The sequence below is a fragment of the Schistocerca americana genome, chromosome 1 (assembly GCF_021461395.2).
Source record: "Schistocerca americana isolate TAMUIC-IGC-003095 chromosome 1, iqSchAmer2.1, whole genome shotgun sequence".
Taxonomy (NCBI): domain Eukaryota; kingdom Metazoa; phylum Arthropoda; class Insecta; order Orthoptera; family Acrididae; genus Schistocerca; species Schistocerca americana.
In genome coordinates, this window is record NC_060119.1 from 15,621,993 (window position 1) to 15,642,947 (window position 20,955).

Sequence of the window (20,955 nt, forward strand, 5' to 3'; positions counted from 1 at the left end):
AGCAAGGACAGTAAATCTTTCTTTGATTTTTTTGTACCCTGAAGCCATTTCTTCTTCTTTAGAGGCAAGGGCTTTCATTGGCAGCATTTTGTAATTCAACCCAGTTTCATCACATTTGTAAAGTTGATTGCCAGTATAACCTCCTTTGTCAATGATTGTGTGCAGTTTCTTCTTAAAATCAGTGTAGCAGCTTCATCCCCAGATAATGATTTGGCACTGATGGCAATTTCATGAATGCCATGCTGCTTCTTGAAACGATCCTGCTGGCCATTACTTCCGAGCAATTCTTGCTTCTTTCCTTCAATCAGCTCATCAGCTCATTTTGACAAAGTAGAGGACCTGAAACTGACACACTTTTGGCTCTTATTTATTCGTGCCACAAAAATAATGCCTCTTCTAACTGAGGATGTGCACCTTTTCTCATTGTTTTTCAAGATTTCACTGCGCTGCCCAATGCTTGGATGGAACAAAATTTTTCAATTCCTGATCAATTTGTCTTCCGATCAGTAATTGTACTCCTACTCTGCAGCAACTTTTGTGGGTGGCTCACCAGCATCAATTCTCTGCAAAGTGTGAAGCTCTTTTTCCAACAAGATCACATTCATTTTATGTTTCGTGCCTGTAGTCATGTTCAGTGTTCTTTCTACAGACACTCGACTGAGTCCTTTATGGTTTTTGGCCCCTTTTATCTCTGGACACTTTAAGGCACATAGTGGGAGCACGAAACCTCAAATCAGAAACACACAGATGCACAACTTGACAACACTCGAGATGCACTAGACAAACGTTTGACTTTTGAAACCAGGCTGTGGCAGCCATCAAATGAAAGCATTCGATACATCTATGCCATTTCCTCTGTTCTACCCAAGCCCACATGGCAACACAACAGGGTGTTGTACATTCACTGTTAAACACTCAGCTTTGATGTACTGACAACAAGTGGAAAGTGTTAGGCGGCGCACTCTAATTGTCGGTTTTGACAGGGCTACGTTGCGCTGCATAGAACAATACTGTATGTACTGTACTACCAAGGAGTTCCAATAGATGGCAGTGGCATGAAACCATGCAATACGAATAAGAAACACACTAGAGCTTCAACCAACACACGCACGAATTGACGATACTTGGACTTTTGACACGCACCAGTGCACTGATTAGCAGTAGATTGCCAAAAAACACCAGCAAATGCTTGGCTCCAGGTGCACGCAAACTGAAACTTGTCAAGTGTCAATCTAGCTAGCCAAAAGTGTAGCTGCACGAGAGTTTACTGTACTTGTTCTCAGATGGCAGTCACAGATGTGAACAGGTTACAATGTACTCAGTACACTACACAGTGATGCTCCCTTGTAGTGGTCTCATGTAGTCAACTGGAACATTGATGATGAGTATGCCCTTACTTTCCAACATCAGGCCACTGTCAGATCCAAATACTCCAAAAATACAGATGTTGCAAGGTTTAACCAGGCGACCAAATGGACATCCACAATGAGGTTTCTTTCAAACTCTCATCAGATAATGCTGTCTCACACCAATATGCAGCACCTTCATATCCTCCAGAGTGATGATTCATCTGACGCTATTCGCATCCCTTATATACCACATGATGTTTGCTAAACAGCAATAAAAACAAAGAACACTAATGAATAATGAAGGAAAAGACAGACTGTTACTTACCATAAAGAAGATACCTTAGGCTGCAGATGGGCAGAATTAAAAGACACTTACATAAAGCTTTCAGCCACAGCCTTCACCAGTAAGTAGTAATCTGCCTTTTCCAATATTGTTGATATTCCTACTGGAGTTTCCATTGTTTCAAGGACACTGATGCTTTTCTGTGAGTGTTTGCTTTATGATGTTTTCTGCATTTTAGCTTTTTTTTTAAAAAAAGAAAAAAAAAGAAAGAAAGAAAGAAAAAAAAAAGATTTGTTGCTGGAAAACTTCTGAAGTCCAATAAAGGAGTTACAACAGCCATATATGGTTATCTGGTGGACCTTGCAGAACCAAATTCTAGGGCTGAAATATCTTGTTGACCAATGGGCATTAATCAGAATGAATACTAAATAAAAATTAAATCCAAGTGTACACAAAAAACACAGGTTCTATCACTGTTGTTTTTCGTTCTATTTTGCTCTTATGTTTGCTATGACTTGTTAAACAGAAATTTTCTTTCTATCTATAGAGTTACATTTGCTGTAATGTATCTTACCTCGATGTTGTTTCTTCCTTCTTCTCACTGCTGCCCCAATCATGGCAAGCAAGTCATCCTCACTGCATTTGCTTCGTATTGCATCTCTGAAACAACTGTTAAAACACCCGTTAAACAGTACCAGGCAATTACCACACAGTGAAATGTTGGTACACTAAAAAGGAAGAAAAACTTTGCAGAAATCTTCAACAGTAATCTTGTAGTCTGCAGTAGGCAACAGCAGGATAACAAACCCACTGGACAAGAATGGGAAAGTCATGATAGAAGTTACTTTTATTTTTATAAATAAACAGGTATCTTACACAAATGCTCAAGAGTGTACATAGGATCTTGGGCTGAAGAGGTGGAGCAGAAACTGACATTAGTTTTGTTGAAGAGGGAGTACTGGAACACAGCACAATTTCTTGCAAAATGAAGCCAAATTTATTGATAAACTCTTAATTAATTGCCAAGCTCACTAATGTGACCATTTTATGACAGGTACTTACTGCTTGGAGTATATGTGACTTTTCAGGCTTGCCTGATAGATCTGTTGCAAAAACACTTTGGGTTCCCCACCAGATAACATTATGCAAGTCCCTCCCTCAATATTTCAGTGACACAACGTTTTGGCATCTACAGGTGGTAGTGATTTCCACCATCACTGCTGCAAGATGCAACTGGCAATTTCCACATGACAGCTTTGAAATTTATCATGTGGATGACTATGACCATCATATTTAGAATTCAGAGGATTTCATAGAATACCTGAAGATGCTTAAACCAGAACTTTCAGATCTTTTAGTTAGCTCAAATGTTATATCATTACTTACAAAAGTGCCCCTGCAGCCCTCATTAGAGGTTATTAACAGCAAGTTTGAGAAAGAAATTGTGGTGCTGTTTAAACATGTGCATACCTCATCCTATTTCTTATGTAACACCAACTACTTTAATCAAGTGGACAGTGTTCCCATGGGAGATCCTCTATTTCCCTTAGTAAATATCCAACATTCCTCCTTCTGGCAGAATGCTGAAGAGACATTTATGGTGTGGCCCACATAATACAGACACTACCTATGTCCCTGCAGCATTTGCACTCCCTCCATCTGAATATTCAGTTCACTGTGGAAGTACAAAAAGATAGCAGCTTACCATTCCTGGATGTCACAGTTAGAAGAAAAGCTGACAGAACACTGGGGCATAGTCTCTACTGCAAACTGATACACGCAGAGTTATATTTGCGGTCCAAAAGTTGCCATCACCCTGCACAATGTGGTAGTGTCTTACACTCCCTGGCACATAGAGCACACGTGATCTCAGATACCAACAGTCTGCCTGGTGAACTGTAAAACCTAAGAACAGTGTTGCAGCAGAATGTTTATTCTTGTAAACAGATTTGCAATGTGTTCTGAGCAAAGCAAGTTCAGTGTAGGGATGTAAATGAAGATACTTAGACAAGCACTGCAAATGGCTTTCTTGCCATATTTCAGTGGCATGTTTTCAAAAATAGAAAGAATCGCTAGGAGAAACAGAATCAAGTGTGTTTTTCGTCTACCAGCGAAAGTAAGGAAGTGTTTGTGTTCAGTTAAAGACAATCTTGACCCTAGAAAACATAGATTATATATAAGATCTGATGCCATTATGGGAAATCTTATATAGGGCAGACACCTCACATCGTGCAAGAACACTGTGTTCAACAGCACTGACAAAAATGCCACCCAGTAAATTTGTGGTAGCAGAGCACTGCCTGAATACAGGGCACCACACGTTTCCCAAGAGGCCATACGGTGGGCAATCTTACCAACAGGAATATGGAATTTTGACTAAGCACTGCCCAGAATCCAGCACTGACTGCCATGAAATTAAAACAGTAGAAACCAGATCCTCCGATGTATGACCTGATGCAGCACCTTGCAGAGAGTTAATTCAGCTTTTAACCAGACGAGTGTCCAGAAGTGCAGTCATTGCCCACAACACATAAGCAGAAGGCTACTATGAATGGCATTTCCATCCAACTGGGAGTGCCTGTCCACACATTCGTACTCCTGCTTCTAGCCTGACAAATTTCAATTCTGCTGTGCGAATATCACCAGTCACATCTTGCAGCAGTGATGACAGGACCCACCACTACCTGAAGATGATGAACAGTTGTGTTGGTGAAATATTGCGAGGCTTGCACAAAGTTATTCAGTGGCCAATCTGAGAAGATTTGTATGCATTATTTTTCTGTGACGCAGGTATTGTGCAGCAAAATGTGATAACTTTCTGCATTTGCCTTTTTGTAAATTTCAAAATACCCCAAAAATTGGTGAGAAACACTGAACATATGACGTAACCAGATGACATACCCCACAGCATGTGCAGCAGTCGGGGTTGAGTGTAAAGGAATGATTGAGCAGTGCAATACTTTCATTTGAGAAAACAGAGCAAATTTCAAAACTTTTGTAAATATGATCTGTTGTAAATGTAGATGTTACAAAATTACTGTCCCTGCTGTAATCAAGCAAAAGCAGTTCTGATTTTGTGTTTTTTGCTTCTGTCACTTCTCTTTTTGTTTACAGACATTAGTTAGTAAAGAAAACAAAGGTCATTTAATGGCGATGATGCTATTCTGAAGTTTACACTCATCTACTTGTTATGCAATATGGTAGGTTTTCATTGTACTGTACTTTGCAAGAAATCAAGGAAACTGCAAGACCGGTAAATAAAATAATAAACTTCAATATAAATACATAATTGTTTAACACAATGAAAAAATACTGCCTGCCAGATGCAAGACGCAAATCCTGAACGCCATCACTAAAGTCGCACACATGTATCCGTAGCCACAACGATATGAATACTTGACTTGGGTTGGGATGATCAAGTGTGACAGACCAAGAGGCTCAACCACTGCAAGCATGGCAAGGTACATCATCTGGTGACATTTGTCATTCGCTTTTGACACATTTCCCAACATTTGTATCGTATCCAACATTTGTGATCCCATGTGTCTTGTATTAAATTACTTGTCTCAGGGTCATCTACAGTGCTTTGGAGGTTTTTAAATGTTAATACGCATCACCCTGTGTGTGTGTGTGTGTGTGTGTGTGTGTGTGTGTGTGTGTGTGTGTGAGTGTGTGTGTGTATGTGTGTGTTTATATATATGAAACAAATACTAACAAAGAGATAGAGGGCCTGCTGAGTACTTACCTCAGCTCAGTACAGCCGATAGATACACAAAACAGAACAGAAAATTGACGTATCCTAGCTTTCGGAACTTCGTTCCTTCATCAGGGAGGAGAGAGGGGAAAAAAGGGGAAGAAGGGAAAGTGGATTCAGTTATTCACAACCCAGGTTATGAAGCAACAGGGGAAAGGTAAACAGGGAGGGTAGCAAAGATGGAGGCATGGATGTCAGAGGGAAGCCAAAGATATTCTACTGTAATTACTGTGCCAGCTTCAAACCAAGGAGGATGAATACAGAAGTAAAGAGGTACATAGTATAAAGATAAACACAACTATGTAGGATAAAAAGATGCATGAATGGCTAAAGAGGAAAGGGAAAGAGGGGAAGACTAAAGAGTAAATGGGAGTGAGGTTGGTTAACATAGGTTCAGTCCAGGGGGATGGCGGGATGAAAGGATGTGTTGGAGTGCAAGTTCCCATCTCCGCAGTTCCGAGGTACTGGTGTTGGGTGGGAGAAGCCAAATGGCACATATGGTGTAGCAGGTTCCTAGGTCCCTAGAATTATGCTGGAGGGCATGCTCCGCTACTGGGTATTGGACATCTCCTAGGTGGACAGTTCGTCTGTGCCCATTCATGCGCTCAGCCAGTTTAGTTGTCGTCATACCAATGTAAAAGGCTGTGCAGTGCAGGCATGTCAGCTGATAAATGACGTGTTGTCTCACATGTGGCCCTGCCTTGAGTTGTGTATGTTATACCAGTAGCAAGGCTGGAGTAGTTGGTTGTGGGGGGATGCATGGGGCAGGTTTTGCATCGGGGTCGGTTACAGGGGTAGGAACCGCTGGGTAGAGAAGGTGGACTGGGAATATTGTAGGGTTTGACAAGGATGTTACGGAGGTTAGGGGGTCGGCAAAAGGCAACTCTGGGTGGTGTGGGGAGAATATTGTCAAGGGATGATCTCACTTCAGGGCTTGACTTGAGAAATTCATATCCGTGGCGGAGTAATTAGTTGATGTATTCGAGGCCAGGATAATATTGGGTGACAAGGGGGATGCTTCTGTGTGGTCTGGGGGTAGTAACATTGTTGTTGGGTGGGGAGGAATGTATTGTTTGGGAGATCTGTTTGTGGACAAGGTCTGCAGGATAGTTGTGGGAGAGGAAAGCACTGATATATAATATAATACAGGGAAACATTCCAAATGGGAAAAATATATCTAAAAACGAAGATGATGTAACTTACCAAATGAAAGCGTTGGTATGTTGATAGACACACAAACAAACACACACACAAAATTCAAGCTTTCGCAACCCACAGTTGCTTCATCAGGAAAGAGGGAAGGAGAGGGAAAGACGAAAGGATGTGGGTTTTAAGGGAGAGGGTAAGGAGTCATTCCAACCCTGGGAGTGGAAAGACTTACCTTAGGGGGGAAAAAGGACAGGTATACACTCGCACACACACACACACACACACACACACACACACACACACACACATATCCATCCGCACATATACAGACACAAGCAGGGTATATGTGCGGATGGATATGTGTGTGTGTGTGTGTGTGTGTGTGTGTGTGTGTGTGGCATACTGGTCTGAACTATGCAGCCTTCAAATGGAAGTTTTTTGATCACTCCTTATTTTGCACCCTGCCACCTTGGCAATATGTACCGCAAATCATCAGACAGACGACCTTCCTGCATGCTTCGAGCATCCCCTGGTGCTGTTCCGAACCAATGCTAATCTTTGTAACTGTGATGAGCAGTGTGCAGATTGCATCTTTGTATCCCACAAAGAGGTGACAGTTCCCAGTGGCATGAATGGTTACTGTTTATTGACTGTCACTGAGTTGGTGAGTCATTTGCTACATTGTGGCCCACCTGTCCGCTGCTAAAGCCATGCTAGTCGGTGGTAACCCCTGTCAATGATATCCTGTTGCCCATAGCAGTTCACTCTGCTGATTGTGGTAGTATTTTCCTTGAATAAATCTGCTCACAGTACAGCTTTGACACTGTGGTACAAGAAAGCCCAATGACTACACACCCTTATAGAATAAGTGTCTCGAGCCATGGTTACCCACGATATGGCAGTGATAAAATCACCCTGTGATCAACTGTCACACTGCAGCTGTAAGCTGCACCTCCTTTTTCAGAATACTCAGGTTTATTAATTTGAAGTAAATCAGATCTTTTGCAGGAAGATTTAACAAAAAGAGCACATCCACGAAAGGATGAAACCATGTCTAATTAACTGGAACACAAAATTAATAATTAGTGGTGACAAAGATCCTCTGCAATAAAAAATAATGTCCACTTACTTCATGTATTAGTCTTCAAGTGACAGAATATATGTAACTGTGTCCTTCTTATTTACACTGATTAAACAATGGAAATTCCAGGTAGGAATATCAACAGTGCAGGGAAAGATAGATCACTATTTACCGTAAAGAAAACAAAGTTGCACACAGGCACAACACACAAGCAAGCACTCCACGCGCGCACGCACGCACACACACACAGAGAAAAAAAAACTGCCAAGTCCAGCAGCTAGGGGCAAGCTGCTGGAGTTGTCAGTCATATGTGTGTGACATGTGCTTGCCTGTGTGTATGAATGTGTGTGTTTCTCTGTATCTCTTTTGCTGATGAAGGCTGTGACCGAAAGCTTTGTGTAAGTGCCTTTTTAATTGTGCCTGTCTACAATGTAACATGTCTCCTTTACAGTAAGCAGCAATCTATGTTTTCCTATATTTTTCATTTACACAGATGTAATTAACAAATCAGAGTCTATTTATTCCAGAGAAGTGACAGTTTGTTCATGACAGTTCAGCACAAATCTGATTTTTTATATACAGAAAGGCTACCTATAAATTATTCTGTGTGCCAGTGTTCATGCTGACTATAGGGATTCACACGGATCATGTGTAATTTGACATCTGGTCCTGTAAACTTACTTCTGCTCAACGTGAAAAATTCTCCAATCCACATTTTATAATTAACCTTAACATATCAAATAATGCACCCTTTGATATAACTGCTTATTGTCCACTTCCCATCACTCTATTCCCAATGTCAACCCAGTTGACCTCTTCTTCTAATCCAAAAACCATGGTTGACTCAATGTTTGCTATTGCAAGCTATTGCTATTGCAGCACAAAAGTGCCAGAGGCACCAGTAATGATATATAATTAAAAATACTAGAAAGTAAGGCTCACTGGTCCGTACATGCTAAGACAAACACTACAAGTGTCTAAGACACCGTGCTCTCACACAACAAGTACAAGGTCTGAATACATTCCATTTACGATACACTAAACTGTTTCATTCACGGCGCAATATACATACTCTCTCCCCAATAAACAGAATAGTTATAACTCAATTGTTCACAAGTGTATATTATGACTCTTGCCACAGCTATGCAGTCAGTATGCCACAGGGGTGCCATAGAAAGGGATCAGGTTCAATTCCTTGTAGAGCCGGGAAATTCTGCTCGGTGGACGGACTGGAATAGGGTACACTCTGCTTGTAGTTCCAGCTGAGGAGCTACTCAAGTGAGAAGCAGTGTCTTCAACTTCTGGAAGTTGATAACAGCCTGGAGAGTTGTATACTGACCCCCTAACTCTCCATAGATATATAGTAGAGGACATCTCTCGAAGAGCATTGCGTGGTCTTCTGGGCCCAATGCAGAGTTCCTTTATCAATGTATACTGTATATCACCACTTGTACACACTCATCAGCACAGTACCATATTGTCTCTTCGCGTGGCAAATTTTTATTCCCTTGTTTCCAGATCAAGATTTTTCCACTTCTTCTCTCTCTCTTTTTTTTTTTTTTTTTTTTTTTTTTACCACACATATTCCACACGGTTTATGCTCACTCCTTCAATGATACTTCCTATCCTCCTCTAGTGTCCGAGTTGTCCCTGCTTTCCTGCGTGTTTGTTGGTTTAAACACCCTTGTTTCAAAAGAGAGTGACAGCTTCGATACAGTCTTGTCAACATTTTGTATTTTTATTTAGCAATTATTGTTTGAGCCTTATAGGCGAATGTCACAAGATATTGTCAACCACTGCATTCACTAGATTGGAATGGGGTTCATGGTAACTTATCAATTCATTTTTTAAGTTGCTGTTATCTTTTTCATCCTATCTTGGACTAGCTTTTCCATACTCCCACTCTATTTTACGTAGTCAAACAGTTATCTGCCCTTGCAAACTTGCTCCTTTACTACCAAGTTAACTAATACTGGGCAGCCTAACAGAAGTTCCAATATCCAGTCTTTCACCACAATTCACCTACACACACTTTTCACTCACTGATTTTCTTTTTTCAATGTCATAAATATTTTGCTTTCACAGACTGCTGTGCTATGAACATAAAATTGTAGGAACATCTGCCTCACAGGTCATTTTTTTTTATTAAAGAATATGTTCCTTGCTTATTCCTATTTGCTTCTGATACATTTCCATTCTCACTTTTATTTTGTTTTGATCCATTTCTTTTTTCTTTGATAGACAAGTCAAACAACAATGGCAATATGTTGCAGCCCCTTGTGTTTCACCCTACTTACTACGAACTTACTTTTCTTAGCTTCCAATTTTATTAGTCATTTGGTTTTTTAAGATACTTAAATTACTTGTTTGACCCTGTATTTTTATATCTTATTTTACCTTCGGTTGATAAAGGATTTCTGGTATGCTCACAAAGAGAGAGCTGATTCTTCCCACCCCTCACCCCCCTTACCTTGTCCTGAAGCAAACTTATCGCCAAGTATCTTGCAGTTTTTTTCCTATTATTAATCTCTTAGTCTAGTCATCAATTTAAAAGTGTCAGTTGTTGGTCCCATTGTCTAATAATTTGTACATTTATACACATGAAGTTCCAATTTTTATTTGGAACACATAGACTCTGATAATCATGAATCACAGTTCAAATGGCTCTGGGCACTATAGGACTTAACATCTGAGCCAAGGCAGGATTCAAACCTGCGACCGTAGCAGTCGCGCAGTTCTGGACTGAAGTGCCTAGAACCGCTCGGCAACAGTGGCTGACGAATCATAGTTACCATCACATGGACAGAAATATTGTGTTAACTTTATTACAACATAGGGACATAACTAAAAATGTCTTTACATAATTTCCAGTTCTGATTACTTTCCTTTAATTTAATCTCACAAATAGGTTAGTGTAACATGATGTTGACAGAGGCAAATTATATATACTCACAAATTATTTAGCTAGAGGTATCTGGTTTGTATGTCTGGGAGGGAGGAAGGTGCAAGCTGAAAACTTCAAGAAAAGATTACTCATTTCATACCTGCTGGATTTAACTGCAGTTTATCTCTTCCATATACCAACCACATACCTAATGTGCATGGCAAACAGTTTGAAAGTATTATTCTATACTCAGCATTTGGAACTATCAGTTCCTTCATGAGAGAGGAAAGAGGGATAAGTTTCTGAAGGTCTCAAAGGTCACTCGGACTCCATGACTAATGTGAGGACAAGAGGAACAAATGTGTCTATAAGAAGTTTTGGAATTTCACCTCCTGGAGGTAAAATACTGATCAGTCTGTCAGTCTTCTAGTAATTTTATGGTTTCCTCACATGAATTTTCACTTGGACACGATTATTCTATGTTTCATCACTCACCTGAGAGATATCTCTGAATTCCCAAAGAGACACACCTTCAAATTGCCATCAGCTGTTATCCGTAAACGGTTGCACATGCCACAGAAGTGTTCACTCATTGAGGTAATAAATCCCACATGTCCCTTGAAGCCCGGCACATGGTATGCCTGCAAAAAGAAATTGTAAGAAAATAGCTACTGCTGTTGTGAAAATACTATAAATGTGTTGCTCACCAAGTGGAGGAAGGAGAAAATGTGCATTAAGGGGAGTTTGAACGCCATATCCTGACAATGTTAAATTTAGTGACTTAACTTCCCCATATTTCAGGAACAACTGTAGCCATTGACAAGAAACTTTTACAGGACATTAAACTATATGTTCTGAGTCTTACAATAATTGCATTTCAGCCACTGCTTTTGGAAATACAATTTTTTAATTACACAGTTAAAATTTTGTGTACTTTTTTGTATGTTATTCTAAATAATTTTATTTATACATAACATTATGTTCTTCTTTTAGATCAGAAGGCTCAGGATACATACTGAAAATTTGAATTCGCTATTCGAATTAGTTACTGAGATTTAGGGAAAAATGCAAGACAAAATGTAAATTTTCAGGAAGAGTTTTTAAAGTTTTAATAGACTGTAACTCAATATATGCGTAACATTTTATTTTTAGTCACTCAGAAGCACCCTGCACCATACTGTATATCATCCTCTTGATCTTTTTTAAGTTTTTTCTTGTTTTCTTCTTTCTGGACTCCGTAGTGGCCAACTGTGCTGCATACTCTGCTTTACCAGTGCAAACCTTGTCCATCCATTCAAATTCTCTGATGCAGTTTGCTCCAGAATTAATTCCCATATGTTGTAGCACTTTCACGCTACCAATGTTGCCATCATTAAAAGCAATAACAGCATGACTGACCCCCACTTTAGTGTCTTCATTACAAGAAAAACATTTTTTGGTCTACATCTACATCTACATCCATACTCCTCAAGCCACCTGATGGTGTAGGGTACCTTGAGTACCTCTATTGGTTCTCCCTTCTATTCCAGTCTCGTATTGTTCGTGGAAAGAAGCATTGTCAGTATGCCTATGTGCGGGCTCTAATCTCTCTCATTTTATCCTCATGGTCTCTTTGCGAGATATACGTAGGAGGGAGCAATATACTGCTTGACTCCTCGGTGAAAGTATGTTCTTGAAACTTCAACAAAAGCCCGTACCGAGCTACTGAGCGTCCCCCCTGCAGAGTCTTCCACTGGAGTTTATCTAACATCTCTGTAACTCTTTCGCGATTACTAAATGATCCTATAACGAAGCATGCTGCTCTCTGTTGGATCTTCTCTATCTCTTCTATCAACCCTATCTGGTACGGATCCCACACTGCTGAGCAGTATTCAAACAGTGGGCGAACAAGTGTACTGTAACCTAATTCCTTTGTTTTCGGATTGCATTTCCTTAGGATTCTTCCAATGAATCTCAGTCTGGCATCTGATTTACCCACGATCAACTTTATATGATCATTCCATTTTAAATCACTCCTAATGCATACTCCCAGATAATTTATGGAATTAACTGCTTCCAATTGCTGACCTGCTATATTGTAGCTAAATGATATGGGATCTTTCTTTCTATGTATTTGCAGCACATTACACTTGTCTAGATTGAGATTCAATTGCCATTCCCTAAACCATGCATCAATTCGCTGCAGATCATCCTGCATTTCAGTACCATTTTCCATTGTTGCAACCTCTCGATATACCACAGCATCATCCGCAAAAAGCCTCAGTGAACTTCCGATGTCATTCACAAGGTCATTTATGTATATTGTGAATAGCAACGGTCCTACGACACTCCCCTGCAGCACACCTGAAATCACTCTTACTTCGGAAGACTTCTCTCCATTGAGAATGACATGCTACGTTCTGTTATCTAGCAACTCTTCAATCCAATCACATAATTGGTCTGATAGTCCATATGCTCTTATTTTGTTCATTAAACGATTGCGGGGAACTGTATCGAACGCCTTGTGGAAGTCAAGAAACACAGCATCTACCTGGGAACCCGTGTCCATGGCCCTCTGATTCTCGTGGACGAATAGCGCGAGCTGGGTTTCACACGATCGTCTTTTTCGAAACCCATGCTGATTCCTACAGAGTAGATTTCTAGTTTACAGAAAAGTCATAATATTCAAACATAATACATGTTCTAAAATTCTACAACTGATCGATGTTAGAGATATAGGTCTACAGTTCTGCACATCTGTTCGACGTCCCTTCTTGAAAACGGGGATGACCTGTGCCCTTTTCCAATTCTTTGGAACGATACACTCTTGTAGAGACCTACGGCACATTACTGCAAGAAGGGGGGCAAGTTCCTTCACATATTCTGTGTAAAACTGAACTGGTATCCCATCAGGTCCAGCGGCCTTTCCTCTTTTGAGTGATTTTAATTGTTTCTCTATCCCTCTATTTCAATATCTACCATTTTGTCATCTGTGCAACAATCTAGAGAAGGAACTACAGTGCAGTCTTCCTCTGTGAAACAGCTTTGGAAAAAGACATTTAGTATTTCGGCTTTAGTCCATCATCCTCTGTTTCAGTACCTTTTTGGTCACAGAGTGTCTGGACATTTTGTTTTGATCCACCTACCGCTTTGACATAAGAGCAAAATTTCTTAGGATTTTCTGCCAAGTCAGTACATAGAACTTTACTTTCGAATTCATTTAACGCCTCTCGCATGGCCCTCCTCACATTACATTTCACTTCGCGTAATTTTTGTTTGTCTGCAAGGTGTTGGCTATGTTTATGTTTGCTGTGAAGTTCCCTTTGCTTCCTCAGCAGTTTTCTAACTCGGTTGTTGTACCACGCTGGCTCTTTTCCATCTCTTACGATCTTGATTGGCACATACTCATCTAACGCATATTGTACGATGGTTTTGAACTTTGTCCACTGATCCTCAACACTATCTGTACTTAAAACAAAACTTTTGTGTTGAGCCATCAGGTACTCTGAAATCAGATTTTTGTCACTTTTGCTAACCAGAAAGATTTTCGTACCTTTTTTAATATTTCTATTTATGGCTGAAATCATCGATGCAGTAACCGCTTTATGATCACTGATTCCCTGTTCTGCGTTAACCGTTTCAAATAGTTCGGGTCTGTTTGTCACTAATATGTTATCGCCATGAGTCAGTTCTCTGTTTAACTGCTCAAGGTAGTTTTCAGATAAAGCTCTTAAAAAATTTCACTGGATTCTTTGTCCCTGCCACCCATTATGAAAGTTTGAGTCTCCCAGTCCATATCAGGCAAATTAAAATCTCCACCCAGAACTATAACATGTTGGGCAAATCTAATCGAAATATTTTCCAAATTATCCTTCAGGTGCTCAGCCACAACAGCTGCTGAGCCAGGGGGCCTATAGAGACATCCAATTACCATGTCTGGGCCTGGTTTAACCGTGACCTTCACCTAAATTATTTCACATTTCGGATCTCCGTCAATTTCCTTCGATACTATTGCACTTCTTATCACTTTAAACATGCCTCCCCCTTCACTTTCCAGCCTGTCTCTGCGGTATACATTCCAATCTGAGTTTAGAATTTATTACTGTTTACATCGGGTTTCAGCCAACTTTCTGTCCCTAGTACTATGTGGGCATTGTGACCGTTTATTAATGAGAGCAGTTCTGGGACCTTTCTATAGATGCTCCTGCAGTTTACTATTAGCACATTAATATTGTTATTCCCTGTTGCATTTTGTCTACTCCTACCTTGCCGCATCTCAGGAGGTGTCTTGTCGGGCCTAGGGAGGGAATTCTCTAACCTAAAAAACCCACATGTGCACTCCACACATACTCTGCTACACTTGTAGCCACTTCCTGCATGTAGTGCACGCGTGACCTATTCAGGGGGACCCTACATTTCTCCACCCGATAGCGGATGTCGAGAAATTTGCACCCCAGATCTCCGCAGAATCGTCTGAGCCCCTGGTTTAAGCCTTCCACTTGGCTCCAAACCAGAGGACCACTATCGGTTCTCGGAACGATACTACAAATAGCTAGCTCAGATTCCACCCCGCGAGGCTTTCCGCCTTCACCAACTCCACTAACCGCCTGTATGAACTGAGGATGACCTCTGAACCCAGACGGCAGGAGTCATTGGTGCCGACATGAGCAACAATTTGCAGTCGGGTGCACCCAGTGCTCTCTATCACTGCCGGCACGGCCTCCTCCACATCTCGGATGAGACCCCCGGCAAGCAGACAGAGTGAACACTGTCCTTCTTCCCCGACCTTTCCGCTATTTCCCTAAGGTGCTCCATCACCCGCCTAACGTTGGAGCTCCCAATAACTAATAAACCCCTCCCCCCATATGCCTGCTCAGACCTTGCTGAAGGAGTGGCCACATGTCCACTCACAGGCAGAACGGGCGATGCCACACAGCCAGCCTCCACACTGACCCTCCGCCTCGTGCGCCGCGAATGCTGCTGAACCCGCCACTCCCCTTGGGAAGAGGGTGGCCCAACCGCGCCCGGTACCCGCAAAGATGTGTCGACAGAAGGGTCAGTGGGTGAAGCATGTATCACCTGGGGTGTACCATGCAAAGCACCAGACTCCCCACTGCCGCTACACTCCAAGGCAGCAGCCTGAAGACGGGTAACCGCGGCCATCAACACGTTCAGCTGTTCGCGAACAGTGGCCAGCTCCACCTGTGTCCATACACAGCAGTCACACATCCTATCCATCCTAAGAAATCAATTTACTGTAGAGAGTTAATCAACTTATAACTAGACTGCTAATTCACTAAAGGTGGCTGATAGTTGACTAAACTGTGGTTACTAGACACTTCCTGTAGAAAACAATGAAAATAGCCCTACCTGTCTCTGGACTGTATTGAAAACAAACACTAGCACTACTGGCACTATGGCTTACTAAACGGACTCTCTCTGACTGTATTCAAAACAAACACAAAATCTATGGAACACTATTACTAGCACTCGACAATAAAAAGCTTCCTAAAAGCAAAAACACCTGGAAGAAGAAGTGACAAGTAAGAAAAATAGAGTTAATACTTAAATTAGCATAGCTCGCTGCACAGCAGACATGACGCAGACGGCAGTTACGACAACACTGACACTATAAGATTATTGAACGACTCATTGGGATTTTGAGTCTGACAATGCAGACACTTCTTCAATAATTCAAGATTGCCAGGTCTCTGTAAACAGGTTTTATGATATCCACAACTGCTGCTGGGATAGAATGTTTATGGCTGTATGACCTGTTTGAGTACTGGGCATTGCGGTAATTGCACCATGAACCAGATCCAGGAGGGCAAAGATGGTGTACTGGTTTATCATCAGCTGACAGTCTCTGGAAGAAGGTAGCCCGTACTGCCTGCTTCAATTTCAACAAATCCTCAGTATTATTTCTAATGGCAATCTCATAATACTGTTGTAGTTGATCAATCATTTTGTCTGTCAGCCTGCTTCTTATGGTCTTACCACCTGAAAGTTTCTTGTCTCTCAAACTTTGTTTCAACTTCCTCAATCTGGTACCCATCCTCTTCTGGACATGACCAACACATTCCAGTTCTGTGATAAGCTTCTCACCATAAGGCTGAGTGGCTACTACACTGTTATATGCATTTGAGTCTGCATAACCAAAGAACTTAGTGTAACACACTCGCCTTTAGTTTACAGATCGATTATAAATTTCAACAGCTGCACAGGCCTCCGTACGACTAGTTGTCCTTCATAATTTCTGTCACAGATATGCCCTTCTTCATGCCCTGATTTATACTTATAACAATGTTTGGTTAAAATCTGGAAATCTATTAGCTTTCCAGTATCCACACTGGTCACTGTAGCAACAGAATTCTTAGAAATGCAGCTGCGCTTCTACCAAGTGCCCCAAAAGCTACGGATATGTCAATCATACCATCGTTTATTTCAGCAGCTTCATTTGCAGCACACTTAATTGACTCACATGCAGCAGATTTCACAGCAGCTCCAATAAATCCTGCATACTTGTCCATTTTACAAAGTGGGCGTGGCATATACATCATGACACACATTGTTTCTGCTGCAGTGTAACCTTTGCCAATAGCTCTCAATCCATAAAACCACCTAACATTTATTTCAAAATAATTATCTTTACACTTATCAGAATTCCAAAATGAATGAGTATATTTACAACTGGCAGAATTAATGATACGTTTCCTGGCTAGTCCATTTGATACCTCAATGTCTTCATGTAAACTAACTGGCCCTCCACATACATACAGCACACACATTCACATAACACCCCTGTTAGGTTGTGTAAATGTATCAGAATATAACCTAACCTACCGTTTACATGAGTTTTGTTTTGAGATAACTGTGTTATCACTATGTTTCATTTTAATCTTCGAAGCACTAATGGGTGTTTCGCTAGATACTCATGAGTTTGCCAGTATTTCGTTGTCTGTAACTTCACACACCACATGCTGAACGCAAAGTTTCTGTTTATACAAAAATTTATTACCATGAAACCCACATTTCTTAAAAACACTTCATTTTGGGGTCATACTTTTTGAGAGATTTACCAGTCTATTCGTCACTTTTCCTCGGAAGAACGTTAGCACTTCGATATACAAAGCATGTTTATACTATGAAAAGATACGATACTATTTTTGACAGTGCTACCAATACAAACACATAATTTAACATTTATAACACAGTAATCCACAGCTTTCTACAGGGTGGTCCATTGATAGTGACCGGGCCAAATATCTCACGAAATAAGCATCAAATGAAAAAACTACAAAGAATGAAATTCGTCTAGCTTGAAGGGAGAAGCCAGATGGCGCTATGGTTGGCCTGCTAGATGGCACTGCCATAGGTCAAACTCATATCAACTGCATTTTTTAAAAATAGGAACCCCCATTTTTTATTACATATTCATGTAGTACGTAAAGAAATATGAATGTTTTAGCTGGACCACTTTTTTCGCTTTGTGATAGATGGGGCTGTAATAGTCAAAAATGGTTCAAATGGCGCTGAGCACTATGGGACTTAACTTCTGAGGTCATCAGTCCCCTAGAACTTAGAACTACTTAAACCTAACTAACCTAAGGACATAACACACATCCATGCCCGAGGCAGGATTCGAACCTGCGAACGTAGCGGTCGCACGTTTCCAGACTGTAGCGCCTAGCACCGCTCGGCAACTCCGGCCAGCTGCTGTAATAGTCACAAACATATAAGTATGTGGTATCACATAACATTCCGCCAGTGCGGACGGTATTTGCTTCATGATACATTACCCGTTTTAAAATGGACCGTTTACCAATTGCGGAAAAGGTCGATATCATGTTGATGTATGGCTATTGTGATCAAAATGCCCAAGGGGCGTGTGCTATGTATGCTGCTCGGTATCCTGGACGACATCATCGAAGTGTCCGAACCATTCGCCGGATAGTTACATTATTTAAGGAAACAGGAAGTGTCCAGCAACATGTGGAACACCAACCACAACCTGCAACAAATGATGATGCCCTAGTAGATGTCTTAGCTGCTGGGGCAGCTAATCCTCACATCAGTAGCAGACAAATTGCGCGAGAATTGGGAATCTCAAAAACGTCGGTGTTGAGAATGCTACATCAACATCGATTGCACCCGTACCATATTTCTATGCACTATGAATTGCATGACGATGACTTTGAACGTCATGTACAGTTCTGCCACAGGGCACAAGAGAAATTACGGGACGATGAAAGATTTTTTGCATGCGTTCTATTTAGCGATGAAGCATCATTCACCAACAGCGGTAACCTAAACCGCCATAATATGCACTATTGGGCAACGGAAAATCTACGATGGCAGCGACAAGTGGAACAGCAGCGACCTTGGCAGGTTAATGTATGGTGTGGCATTAAGAGAGGAAGGATAATTGGCCCCCATTTTATCGATGGCAATCTAAATGGTGCAATGTATGCTGATTTTCTGCGTAATGTTCTACCAATGTTACTACAAGATGTTTCACTGCATGACAGAATGGCCATGTACTTCCAACATGATGGATGTCCGGCACATAGTTTGCGTGCGGTTGAAGCAGTATTGAATAGCATATTTCATGAAAGGTGGATTGGTCGTCAAAGCACCATACCATGGCCCGCACGTTCACTGGATCTGACATCCCCGGATTTCTTTCTGTGGGGAAAGTTGAAGGATATTTGATATCGTGATCCACCGACAATGCCTGACAACATGCGTCAGTGCATTGTCAATGCATGTGCGAACATTACGGAAGGCGAGCTACTCACTGTTGAGAGGAATGTCATTACACGTATTGCCAAAGGCATTGAGGTTGACAGAAATCATTTTGAGCATTTATTGCATTAATGTGGTATTCACAGGTAATCACGCCATAACAGCATGCGTTCTCAGAAATGATAAGTTCACAAAGGTACATGTATCACATTGGAACAACCGAAATAAAATGTTCAAATGTACCTACATTCTGTATTTTAATTTAAAAAACCTACCTGTTACCAACTGTTCGTCTAAAATTATGAAACATATGTTTGTGACTATTACAGCGACATCTATCACAAAGCGAAGAAAGTGGTCCAACTAAAACATTCATATTTCTTTACGTATTACACGAATATGTAATAAAAAATGGGGTTCCTATTTAAAAAAAACACAGATGATATCAGTTTGAGCTATGGCAGCACCTTATAGCAGGCCAACCATTGCACCAGCTGGTTTCCCCCTTCGAGCTAGACAAATTTCTTTCTTTGTAGTTTTTTCGTTTGACACTTATTTCGTGAGATATTTGGCCCGGTCACAATCAATGAACTACCCTGTATATAAGAAATTACCGATTTTATTAGGTCTTGACGTAATGCATGTAAAAATTTTAACATTTTCAACTGGTGTAGATTATATTTTAGATAATAAAATAAAATACTTCCCACACAAGTTTATAAGTAATATACATATCATTTTAGTTGGAGAATTGCAAATTTTATAATCAGATAAAAACCCAAAAAAGTGAAAAAGAATGTCTTCCCCTTCTAACTCCCCTTAAAGTTATGGAAATGTGCAAGCTTTTGGAGTCAGTGGCTTCTTCTTCTGGCAGAAACAGTGAAGGGGAAGGAAAAGGGAAGAAATAAAAGGATTGTCAAGGTTTAGGAAATGGGGAGAGTTGCAGAGAAGCTGCAGAGAAACCCAGGCCAGGACAGACTTACTGAATGGGATGAGAAATATGTAACTAAACCAGTCCATCTCTCATACCACCAGCAGATGTGAAGTATTCTTGTGATCGGTAGTAAGTCATAAACATTAAATTATTTTCAATGTATGTTCATATGTAATACTGCACGTACCTTTGAGGTATCATTGGGCCCATTGGGAAGAGGATCAAAATCAGGCCACTGCTTTCTAATTATTTGGAGCATTTCACTAAAGGAGACCATCTTCCCATCATTCCATTTGTTGCCGCTGAAAGGCATGTACTCGATAAATCTTACATCAACATTTTTCTCTTTTGTTAACTCCACAAAAGTGCACACTTCATCTTCATTAAAACCTCGCATTACAACACAAATTATCTGTGGAAGAAAGACACCATTAAAAACTTGGTATCAGATAAAGCATGGTTTAAACAGAGTTTGAAAGACTTTTTGATAGGCGACTCATCCTACTCTATACATGAATATCTTAACAGTGGCTGTTAGGCCAGCTTAAATAAGAATGTCTGTTAGATTTCAGTTCTGAGAGCACTTTGTCATAACAGTCAAGATTATGTACTTTTTGTTTGATAAATTTATGAATAGTGCATAACAATGTTTCGGTCTGACAGCGTATCAATTCTCAAAAATATTAGCTGTTACAGTTTGTATTGTATTCACCTAGTTTGACAATCTCCTGACAAATGATCAGGGTATTCAAATGTTTTATATTTTTTATGTTATACTTTCTGGCATGTTACTCACC

At 40.7% G+C, this 20,955-nt stretch overlaps 1 protein-coding gene across 1 annotated transcript in view; it reads right to left on the reverse strand.

The window, feature by feature from the left end:
* The window catches only part of LOC124622163 (molybdenum cofactor biosynthesis protein 1-like), a 45,537-nt gene extending 24,982 nt beyond the window's left edge, over nucleotides 1–20,555 (reverse strand). Inside the window, exons 1-3 of the mRNA XM_047147810.1 lie at nucleotides 20,346–20,555; nucleotides 10,996–11,141; nucleotides 2,207–2,292 (exon numbers count right to left, since the gene is read on the reverse strand). Coding sequence (XP_047003766.1) covers nucleotides 2,207–2,292; nucleotides 10,996–11,141; nucleotides 20,346–20,555 — 442 coding nt within the window. The remainder of the gene's footprint in view (nucleotides 1–2,206; nucleotides 2,293–10,995; nucleotides 11,142–20,345) is intronic.
* Between the last annotated feature and the right edge of the window lie 400 nt (nucleotides 20,556–20,955).